This window comes from Podarcis liolepis (genome assembly GCF_965112155.1).
Source record: "Podarcis liolepis genome assembly, chromosome: 17".
NCBI lineage: Eukaryota > Metazoa > Chordata > Lepidosauria > Squamata > Lacertidae > Podarcis > Podarcis liolepis.
Genome location: NC_139571.1, coordinates 34,457,100 through 34,469,239, shown reverse-complemented (window position 1 = coordinate 34,469,239; position 12,140 = coordinate 34,457,100). Strand labels below are relative to the sequence as shown.

General features: G+C 46.9%; 1 protein-coding gene across 6 annotated transcripts in view; it reads right to left on the bottom strand.

Moving 5' to 3' along the window:
• Positions 1-2,367: 2,367 nt before the first annotated feature.
• Positions 2,368-12,140, bottom strand: part of CLCN1 (chloride voltage-gated channel 1) — a 109,909-nt gene continuing 100,136 nt past the window's right edge. For 3 of the 6 annotated variants that reach the window (XM_083481391.1, XM_083481390.1, XM_083481389.1), the window contains exons 22-23: positions 9,766-9,852; positions 2,368-8,761 (exon numbers count right to left, since the gene is read on the bottom strand). In XM_083481391.1, the coding sequence (XP_083337517.1) occupies positions 8,345-8,761; positions 9,766-9,852 (504 nt within the window). In that variant the 3' untranslated portion in view covers positions 2,368-8,344. The remainder of the gene's footprint in view (positions 8,762-9,765; positions 9,853-12,140) is intronic. The other 3 variants (XR_014520475.1, XR_014520477.1, XR_014520476.1) reach the window with 2 other exon arrangements.

Genomic DNA, 12,140 nt, shown 5'->3' with positions numbered 1-12,140 from the left:
TTTAACAGTTATTTTCAGGGGTGGGCAGGGAGGGGTACTACAGATTATAGGGGTTGTGTGCAAGAGAGCAATGGGGACTGATCTATTAAAGCACGTTTAAAAGTTACCAAAGGTTGGGGGCTTAAGTTTGGGTGGTTTTTTAAATATATATCTATATATGAATTGCATCAGGATATTACGAGGAGAGGGGCAGCTCTAAGTCCTTTTCCTGCTCTGAATTTCTGAACAAGGGGTGAAGCGTAGAATCTTCCCATCCTTTACGGATGACATTTATTGAGGTCTGTGACTTTTCAGGGAGAAAGGAGGGTAATGGGGAAGAGCAGGACAAGACGTGGGTCTACAGTTGTAACCCTCTCACCACTACCGACACCCCTTCTGTCTAGGGTAGGGGGAAGCCCCCTATCAGACAAGCAAACAACAAACAAAAAACAGATTTGCCTTTGGTCTTCCAGCTCCAAAATGTCTTTGCTTGAAACTTTTTTGCTGGTTATTCTGCGCATGTTTTGATAATGTGACTTATGAGAATTATATCTTCTATAAATATATATATATATATACCATATATATAAATATATATATGTAACTATACAAATAGATATAAAAACTATATGGCGACCATGCCTGGTTGTGGTTCACACCCACTGAGGATGAGGGAACATGGCCTGGAAGGGCATGTATGAACCTCGTGAAGTTATTGTTATTAAACAGCACATGGTTTTGCCATTGTGGTTGGTGGAAGTGTGTTTTATTTCCGTGCGGGAGGTCTTACCAGATGCACTGTGCATATTCTGAAAGGGAGGTGGCAGGTGTGGCGATCACACAGGGTTCCTGGACGTTTCACCGTCTATGGATCCCTGTGCCACCACTTTATTTCTCGCTGCCACCACCCAGGCCCTACCTGGTACAATACTGAGTCCAGTCAGGGTTAAATTGGAACATAAACTTCTGTTTATTTATTGCAGTTTAACAAGCGTGTGGTTTCATAAACAGTATCGGTCAATTACAAACATGGGGTGCCTATCCAGACCTATAACTTCCATTCCCTGCTCTCACTAAACCACCTCTCTGATATTTACTGTATTTTTTGCTCTCTAAGACTCACTTTTCCCCTCCTAAAAAGTAAGGGGAAATGTGTGTGCGTCTTATGGGGTGAATGCAGGCTGCGCAGCTATCCCAGAAGCCAGAACAGCAAGAGGGATTGCTGCTTCCACTGCGCAGCGATCCCTCTTGCTGTTCTGGCTTCTGAGATGCAGAATATATATTTGTTTGTTTTCCTCCAAAAACTAGGTGCGTCTTGTGGTCTGGTGCGTCTTATAGAGTGAAAAATACGGTACTTGTCTTCCTAGCCCCTAACTATTCCTGTCTCAGCTTATTTCTCTACACTAACTCAACCTACCCACAAACTCTATCCCAATTCACTCCCACTCCAACCAACCACCCAACTCCCAACAAACTCCTCAACGAACTCCTCCTCCGCCCCTCCCAGAGCTGGTTTTATAGTCCCTCTGACTCCACCCCCCTGGGTCCTGATTGGGTAGCCTGTTTAACTATTTCACCTCCATCACTCTCATATGTTAACGTCACAGCGGGGAGCAGGAGAAAAGGATGGGAAAATGTGGCTGGGCTGAAAAAGCACCAACGCTATAAAACCCACCCACCCACACTTCCACAAAATCTCTCGTTTTGTGTAGACAAAGTGATGCTTTTCTCCACCGAGTTAGAAAAAGGGCACTGTGGTATTCCCAGTTCATGTCTGGCACGTATTACTACCTTTTTGACTTGCAGAACACTGGCCATCTCTAGGTCACCGAATGGAGGCAAACGCCACCCAAAACGGCAGCCATGTTTCTCCCCTCCTCCATAAGGTCTGTAGAACTTGCCTTAGTTCATGTCACAATTTCACACATTTCCCTGCCAGTAGAGCACGAGACTCTTAATCCCAGGGTTGTGGGTTCAAGCCCCACGTTCGGTGAAAGATTCCTGCATTGCGAGGGGTTGGGACTAGATGACCCTCGTGGCCCCATCCGACTCTACGATTCTATGAAAAGCCCATTATGGGGTTGGGGGTGGTGGGAAAGATAGCAAGGACATAATGATGGCATAACCAGAGGTAGCGCCCACTATATGGAGGGGGAAAGGGCTGGGAAATGGACTCACGGTTGCGATTCCTGACAGCGAGTGCATCCACAGCAGCTGTTCCCATCCTGGTGCCCTCCAGCTGCTTGAGACTACAAATCCCATCAGCACCAGGTCGGGAAAGGTTGGTTTATAGTGATGATGTTTTGGGGGCTTAGGTTGTGTCTTTGCATTGGCCGAGCTCCCAAGCAGCTAAAAGATGTAGTATATTTAACCAGACAACGCAGTGTATATTTTAAAATAAGACAAAGTTTAATGTTCCTGTTCTTTAACTTTACATACATTGTTAGACATTAGGATTTTCATTTTTGGGCTCCCCCTTCTATCGATGGAGATGATGCTCAGGCACTGCCTGATACTAATGAAAGGTAATAGGACCTGTTGCCAGAATACAGCCTTTTTGACAGTGGAGAACCTGGCCTGGCCCAAAGAGCCTTGTAACTTCCTTGCCCTGGTCCCTCCCCTGCCTCAGAATGACATTCCATTACAGTCACATTATATGTGAAACATTGGGGATGGGGGGATCGTTCCATGAAAGAATGCAGCATGACCCAGAAGAGGAGTACAGTTCTAAGAGCCAAGACCAAGAGGCAAACAAAAATAGAGAGTAGCAACTTCCAAGAAGCACACTTCTCCTCCATGCTAACCAAGACCTGTGTTGTCAGTGAAGACACTTCCGTCCATACATGTGAGCAAGACCATTCTCAGAAGAATTTTTTCCCACCAACTCCGAGAAGCGCACCTTGACAGGTACTGGACATTTTATGTATCTCCTGCACAATAATAATAATATACCACCTGTTGAGATTGTTGGCCTAGAAACCAGTAACCCAACCTAAAAAGCTATGGGCACATCCCAGACCCTTCAAAACATAGGGAACATGTTTCTTGACAAACACAAAATACAAGCAAAAAGTAACATACATAACATTCTTGCTGTCACGTTTTGGTTTCTTTTTAAATCCTACTTCATACCTGATTGACCTGTGTCTGGGCTGTACAATTTCACACTGCTGACCCTTCAGAAAGGGGTGCTTGATAGCTTTACCTAGGAAATCCTATATGGAGGTACATTCAGTTCTGCAAGTCCCCATTCACTCCTGCAGCCGAAAGCATTGGGACACACACATGGGCTGATGCTATCCATGAGAACCAGGCCATGTTCTGTTTGGGGGTTTTTTGTTTTTGTTTTTTTAAGTAAAACGTCCAAGTGCTGTCACTGTGTTCACAGAATATGTATCTTAACATTTGTATGTACTAATAAATATATTTTCTATGTGTGGTCGTAACTTGGATGCATATTTTGACAATATTTATTTATTGTATGGATTTGTGTGCTGCTGTAAATGTTCAAGGTGGCTCACATTATTATAGTTGGGCCTAAGCCAAAATTGTTACTATTCCCCAAGGTGTGCACATATGCAGCTGCCTGTGTGTGTGTCTTAGCGTTCCACTAGGAGCTTGCAAAAGCTTTCAAAATTCCCATAGGACTCAGCGTTTGAGATGCTGACCTAATTCTTACAGTGGCAGTAGCCCTTCATCTGGACTGTAACACCTGCCTGACACTGAGTTTTCTATGCGAGAAGAACTTTAGGATGGAGGAGAATTCTAATAATAATAATAATAATAATAATAATAATAATAATAATAATAATTTATTATTTATACCCCGCCCATCTGGCTGGGCAGCCCCAGCCACTCTGGGCAGCTTCCAACCAAATATTAAAATACAGCAATACATCAAACATTAAAAGCTTCCCTAAGCAGGGCTGCCTTCAGATGTCTTTTAAAAGTCTGGTAGTTGTTGTTCTCTTTGACATCTGGTGGGAGGGCGTTCCACAGTGCGGGCACCACTACCAAGAAGGCACTCTGCCTGGTTCCCTGTAACTTGGCTTCTCACAGTGAGGGAACCACCAGAAGGCCCTCAGCGCTGGACCTCAGTGTCCGGGCAGAACGATGGAGGTAGAGACACTCCTTCAGATATACAGTGGTACCTCGGGTTACATATGCTTCAGGTTACAGACTCTGCTAACCCAGAAATAGTACCTCAGGTTAAGAACTTTGCTTCAGGTTAAGAACAGAAATCATGCTCTGGCGGCACGGCGGCAGCAGGAGGCCCCATTAGCTAAAGTGGTGCTTCAGGTTAAGAACAGTTTCAGGTTAAGAACGAACCTCCGGAACGAATTAAGTACTTAACCCGAGGTACCACTGTACTGAACCGAGGCCATTTAGGGCTTTCAAACACGTGAACTTCCACATGCAGTCTGAAAGGGTGCTGCCCAGAAGCAGGTTTAATGCTTCAAGAACTAGGCCTCTAAAGGCAGATTTGCAGGGCGCTGAAGGTAGGGCTACAGGTGCAGCAGACATGAGAGGCAAGTACAAGAGGAATAAAAATAGTTTTTGCTGTTGACTCACTGTGCCATGTTTACCGCTTGGCAGGCACTATGCAGTTCTTGCCTTCCATATCCAGAGTTGAAAACTCTGCAGAGCACTGAAGTGTATGCAGATGGCAAACAAATGAGCACGTTTGGCAGCAGACCTCTCTATCTTTGCTTCCCTTTCCCCACAGATTTTGGAATCTGCCTAGAGGTCAGAACTGTCTAACCTTGAAATCTGCCCAGAATAACATGTTTAAATAACCAGGTTAATTTAAGGTTACCAGACATCCCTGTTTCCTGGGGACAGTCCCCAGATTTACACATCAGTTTCCATACAAAATCCATTGAAGTTGAAAAGTGTCCCCGGATTCATTGGGGAAAAAAATCTGGTAACCTTAAAGGTAAAGGTAGAGGGACCCCTGACCATTAGGTCCAGTCGTGACCGACTCTGGGGTTGTGGCGCTCATCTCGCTTTATTGGCCGAGGGAGCCGGCATACAGCTTACTGGTCATGTGGCCAGCTTGACAAAGCCGCTTCTGGCGAACCAGAGCAGCTCACGGAAACGCCGTTTACCTTCCTGCTGGAGTGGTACCTATTTATCTACTTGCACTTCGTGCTTTCGAACTGCTAGGTTGGCAGGAGCAGGCACCGAGCTACGGGAGCTCACCCCGTCGCGGGGATTCGAACCGCGACCTTCGGATTGGCAAGTCCTAGGCTCTGTGGTTTAACCCACAGCACCACCCGCGTCCCTTCTGGTAACCTTAGGTTGTTGTTGTTGTTGTTGTTAGATCACTATCCCCTTTGTGATGAATGCATATGTCAGAATCCCCATTCCATGCACACTCCTCTTTAACAGCAGTGAATGTGTCACCAACAGGTTGCTTAAATGTTAAGATGGAGCTGACCTGTCATTAATCCTGCGCGTACACCCTTGGGCCTGACCCCATGGGGATTTTGTCTGTGACCGAGCATACTGATTCAGTGCATCCAGTTTTGCCACAAGCTCCCTGGGAACTGAGATGCTGCTCATATAATAGAACAGGTGAATTGCTGGCAAAGGACAGTGAGCTGTACCAAAACGCTGTCCAAAATAGTTCTGATGGAGTTGGGGTAGGTAGACACCTGATGTCAAGCTTAGCTACCAAACCCAGCACAGACAGGATTGCCACCATCTTTCCCCAGAAGGGCTCCTAAAACGGTATGGCAGACAAACTCAGTAGGTGATTTGTTTCCTAGCGGTTACTGAATTTCCAGGTAGCCAACAGCTGTTGAAAACATGCCCAAATGTGCCATTTCTGAGCCTAAGAAACTACCATCACATGAGTGTATTCATAAATGTCCTTTCCAGTGTTTTCTCCATGTGTATGAGACGGCTTTTGGGCTGGTGATTTCTGCTTGCAATAACTTTGTTTTTATTTCCCCATGGAACTCTCCAAGAGGGCTGGAGAATTCTAAAAACGGTAAACATTGCATGTCACCAGTTTCACCTAGGCAGGACAGGCACTATACTCCTCCAGGTGGTATTCCCCTGCATGTGCAAGAAATGCCAGTGCAGATCCTCCTCTCTGGTAAGCCAAGGCTTGTCCAGGAGTAGGAGCAGGAAAAACTGAGACCACTTCACAGACAGTGTCTGAGGAGCTTTGGCGAAGCTGTGTGGAGGTATTGGGGGTTGAGCAAAAGCAGATCTAGGGGAGCACAACCAGTTCAGGTGCAGAGCTTTTGGGGTGCCACAGCTGCGAAGTCCAACGGAAGGTGCCAGATTTTGACGTTGCACAGAGAGCATATACTGGTGTAGAAGAGTGCACAAAAACGCTAACCCTAACATACGAAACGCATTGCATTAGGGAAAATTGCATACAAAAAGGTGTGTATTAGAAATTGGCTCTAAAGTGTTGATGAATTTTAACAAGGCCTTTATTATTAAAAAAGAAAGAAACTGATGTGGTGAACTGAAATTAGCGCAGGAAAAAGGAGGAACCGAGAGAAACCAAAATGGACTGATTCACCCACCCTAATTGAGCAGCGAGGGAACTGGAGTGCAGGATTGGAAGACACAGCTAAGACTTCGGGGAGGACAAAACTGTGTTTGTAATGGCTAGCTCAAAAGACAGGCATTTTCCTCTCTTTTAGATACTACCCACTTAAAACAGGGTCAGCCGTCATTCTCTCTCAGGAAATGTCATTGCAGATTGTTCAGCACCTTTGCCAAACTTTAAGTTTTGGGGAGAAGCCATGGCTGTTAAACTGGTAGAAAGCCTATAGGCAACTGTAATAGAGATGGGCTCACAGAAGCAGCAACTGTTTCTTCCTCCACTTGCCGCCTCTTGTCACATCCGTTTCTTCGCAGGAATTCTAGTGATTAAGACAACTGCTTTGCATAAGTGTCCATCAGGTCATGATACAAACGTAAAAATAATTTTTTAAAAAACCATTTAAGACTATGTGCTACCTTGCTCAAACTTTTGCCTCGCTAATGATCAGAAAACTTCAGAATACGACCCTTTCTGGTTGTATCATTTTCTTACAGCCTTCAGATAAAGCTGAAGTGGGAAGCTATATGGGAGCAATGCGCTGCGCATATGCTCATTTCTCTAATCCAGCAGATGTGGTGGTGGTGGCTGAATTTGTTTTTATTAATAGATTTTCTGGGGTTGAGGTGGGGGCACTAACTTATTGGGTTTCAGGGAGCCAGATTAATTCCCCTTCTTCCTGCTCAGCAACCCAAAGTAGGATTTTAAAATACTTCTGCAAAACAGAGCCCTGGTTGTGTTACATTTCCTACAGTGAGTCAGGGCACTGAGTCTTTCCTTCATTTAATTTTCACATCTCTAAGAAATATACAAAACAAGTGATGAGGCTGAAGAAGAAGAAGAAGAAGAGTTTGAATTTGATATCCCGCCTTTCACTCCCTTTAAGAAGTCTCAAAGCGGCTAACATTCTCCTTTCCCTTCCTCCCCCCCAACAAACACTCTGTGAGGTGAGTGGGGCTGAGAGACTTCAGAGAAGTGTGACTGGCCCAAGGTCACCCAGCAGCTGCATGTGGAGGAGCGGAGACGCGAACCGGGTTCACCAGATTACGAGTCTACCGCTCTTAACCACTACACCACACTGGCTCTCTGCCTTCCTACTGCTGCCTTCTTTTTCTCTAGCGGGTGGGGCAGAGATACTCTTCTCTATACATACTGAGCTTGGCCTTTAAATTCCATAACACATCTTGACCTGAGCCACACCCTTGAGTGGGATATATTGGGGAAATGTTGTGATTTCGGGATGGGAACATTGGACAAGGATGGGTCCGGAAAAGCAGCAAAAAACCACAAAGCTGCAATTCTCAGGAGAGGGGCTTCTGAGATGTGCAAAGTGGTAAAGACGAGACAGTTTCACTCTGGGAGCACGAAGGGGAGGGCACCACCGCATAAATTCTCCACATATGGGCCTGTTGACAACCTGGGTTGCATTCTTTCCACAGCCAGTCTGGGTTAAATCCTTTGTCTACTTCCTCTCTAAGCTAAGTATTTCATCAAGCAAGGTGAGGAAAATGTTGGTGGCCATGTCATTTAGTCTAAAGAGAAGTTTCTGCACAGCCTGCCATGACCATCTCTCCACAGGGGATGGAGCCCTATGGAATGCCTAACACAGCATGGTAATCAAAGTACACCCCACCCCATTGATAGTGGCAGAAGGAAGAGTCAGCCCACGTCGCCAAGGCTCTCCAGGGCGAATTACCATCCGTTAGTGCCAGAGAAGCTGCCCACAGGCCTTTCCTTGAAGCGCAAGTATGGCAGGAGTAGCTTGGGTGAAGGGGCAAGACGGGTGCCTCCTCTGTTCAATTATAGTGGCACGTCGTCGTCGTCATCCTCAGACACGTCTGTGGGGCGCAGGTTGAGGTCCTTCAGGATGCCTGAGATGTTCTCAGCAGCTGGGCCAGAAAGCTCCAGTTCCTCCAGTTCCATATCAGCCACTGAGGCAGAGCGCACCACCGCCTTCCCTCCACTGGGGGTGGGAGAGGGTGGCGGGAAGGGAGAGCCAGGGGCCACCGGGCTCTCTGTCCCTGAGTCTACTGCGGTACTGCTGGGAGCTGCTGCTGCCGCTGCTGCCGCTGCATCACTGTCGTGCTTGCTCCACATCTGTGCAGTCCACTTGGCCTGCTCCTTGCCACCCGCCGTCTGGGTAGTGTCACGGAAGCTGGCCAGGGGAGGACGAAGGCGAACACCAGAGCTTGTGGTGCCCTCAATCGCTTTCTGGAGCTGAGAGTTACAGAGAGGGAATGAACAGAGCTGAGAGTTACAGAGAGGGAATGAACACCACCCAATAAACAAGTCTACAGTTCTGAAGGACCTGGAAATCTCCAACATTCACTGAGTGCCTGGCTCCTCCTTGGCAGGTGGAGGTGGGTATGGCTATAAATGAGTCCATCTCGAATCAAAAGATCAGAAAATATCCATGCACAGGATGCTGGGTCTCAATTTGTGGAATCTCAATAGAAATACTTGGCCATATCTGCACCACAGATAGTAGTGGTTTGAGCAGACTTTGCGTCATCCCAGGGAACCCTGACAATGACAATTCTACGCAGGACCTAAAGGGTTGCGGCGCTCATCTCACTTTACAGGCCGAGGGAACAGGCATTTATCCGCAGACAGTTTTCCTGGGTCATGTGGCCAGCATGACTAAGCCGCTTCTGGTGCAATGGAACACTGAAACCAGAGCAGCGCATGCAAACGCTGTTTACCTTCCCACCAGAGTGGTACCTATTTATCTACTTTTTGGCGTGCTTTCGAACTGCTAGGTTGGTAGGAGCTGGGACTGAGCAACAGGAGCTCACCCCGTTGCGGGGATTTGAACTGCCAACCTTCTGATCGGCAAGCCCGAGAGGCTCAGGGGTTTAGACCACAGCGCCACCCGCGCCCCTACATGCGGGGCCTAGAAGCCTTTAATAAGCAATCATCAGCACCATCACTAAGCTAACATCCCATTAGTGGGGCAACTGTGAGACAAAACCAGCAGAAACTCGCTGGAACTGAGTTCCGGCACCTCTTTTTCTTGAAAAATAGCACTGGATAAAACCAGTGTTAATGTACAAACATGGCAAGATTGCCCTGATCATACCTCTCTTTAAAACTATTTGTCTGCCTTGAATCGTAGTGGCTGAATCTTTTACTCCTCTAGGCAAGAGCCAACTGGCATTGGACAATGCAATGACTGTCTGAGACTGATCAAAGGAATACAAAGGTAGCAAAGTTAAATTTACCTCTTCCAGGGCAATCACACCTCTCAGCTTCCCCATACTGGTTACATAGGCATGGCTGAGTCCCAGCAATGAAAACAAGGTGTGTGTCTGTGAGAGGGGAGAGATAAGACAGTTTCTATCAGTGAGAAAAGAGAACAGGGTGGTCATTGTAGATTCATGGAGAATCTGAATCGGACGTGGTGGATTTTGTTGCACCCAAGTCAAGAAGAGAAAATTCAGCAAAGCCAAGAGATGAAATCTTTGTGCTTGGACCTGAACCATTAATGGTGCAGATCCCACCTACTGTAATGTTTTGTTGGTGTTGAGAAGAAATTGTGGCAAGTCAGCTGGTATTACGTATAACATACTGAAATTAATGTAGCATAAGAACCATAACTACAGAAACTGAATTACAGATTATGTTTTTGTCTGAATGAATCTGATGAGCAGTTCTGTACTACATGTGACCCTCCAAGCTCAACCCAGGTCACTGCCAGGTGTTGGCTTGTCAGGGGCTTGAGAACCTTTTGTGTCTGCCCCACCTCCCCCATATGTCCAGGCAAGTGGGCAAATGGCACCACACAAGTTGGGTGACCCACTAAAGTTTCAACAAACCCAGGGCTTTTTTTCAGGGGAAACTCATTGGAACTCTCAGGTGGGTTTCATTGCCATTCTATGAGAAAGAGAGAGGCGTTCATGGTGAGTTCCAGCACCTATTTTTCTAGAAAAACAGCAGTGAACGAACCTCTTGTTTATGGAGCTCACCTGAAACTAAAAATAACCCTAAAGTTCTCAAATACCTGGCAACTCACAGTAGATGGTTGATGATGGCTGTGCTCCACGTGGGAATCACAAGTTGTCTAGCTTATGGTCAGGAATGGCTGTGCATTCCAGGGGAAGTGGAGAGGGTGGATAACTGATGAGGCATGGAGGCATGGCTTTGTGTCTGTAAAATCATGGCATAGTGTGGGAAAATGATTGCTTGTACATGAGAGCATGAGCAAAGTTCTTATTGTTACAGGGTGATCTCATAGCTAGAAGCATCCTTGGAGCATGAATAGCGCGTGAACAGCTCGTGCTGTCCCATATGATTGGCTAACGTAGTATGGCCTGATCGCTCGCATGGTCTAGTACCAAGGTCTTTATCTGCTGGCTAGAACAAATTGCTTGACTTGTATTTTTTGTATCTTTCTATTTCACACATTTCACACAATAAAAGCTGTGCTGCATTAGCCCTAGGAGCTGCCATATTTCCCTAGGAGCAGCCATAATTCGGAACCTATCTTGGTGTGAGACTGATTTTTCTTTGGATGCCGAGCTGCAACTCGACAATTGGTGCCCCGTGTGAGGCCTTCGGACTTCACGTTGTTTTTCATTATTCAGCACTCACCTACACGTCGTTCATCCACGTAGTGGATCCCTGGTGAGTGCTCCCGTGTGACTGCCTGTTTTTCATTATTCAGCACTCACCTACACGTCGTTCATCCACGTAGTGGATCCCTGGTGAGTGCTCCCGTGTGACTGTTTGTTTTTCATTATTCAGCACTCACCTACACGTCGTTCATCCACGTAGTGGATCCCTGGTGAGTGCTCCCGTGTGTACAACGTTCAGCTCTCACCTCGCCCCGCAAGGGCTGCAGACGCGTCGTTCATCCACGTAGTGGATCCCCGGTGAGAGCTCCCGTGTGAATGTGATTCTGGACTACGTTACGGACTTATCAGCACTTATCTCCGCCCGGACCGGGCAAAAAGGCGTCTTCCTCATCCTCCTACGGATCCCTCGGTAAGTGCTCCCTGCTCTTTTTGCAACTCTTGCAATCATGGGAAAATCTCTCTCTGCACCACAGAAAAATTTTTTTAAAGACCTTAAATTCCTTTTGGCCAGTAACAACCTTGCTGTTCGGAAAGCTGACCTTAAGTCCCTTATAAAAGCCCTGGACACTCACTGTCCGTGGTTCCCCCAGGACGGAAACTGGGAGTTAGACGATTGGAAAAAAATTGGACACTTCTTTCAAAATCATCCGCAGATTGATGTAAAGGTTTTGCATGCCTGGAGTAACGTCTACAAAGCTATGTCGTGCTTAACTCCTTCAAACATTCTTCTGGCTGCTGCAACAGCTTCTTCAAACGCCCCCCCGGTTCCCGCTTTGCCTGCCTCAAACCTACCTCCTAAACCGCCGCCTCCTCCTGTCACTCCCCTGCATTCTTCAAATTCTGCAGCACCCCCTGCTCTTCCACCTCCTCCGCCCAAGGCATTTGGCACCGCTCCTACTACGCCTCTCCAAGAATCTCTCCGTGCCGCTGCCCCATTGTTGGGTTTTGACTGTACAACTCCAAATCACTTTCCTGTGATTGCTCCTGCACCCCCAGCCCCCGTCATGCTGACCCAAACCGAT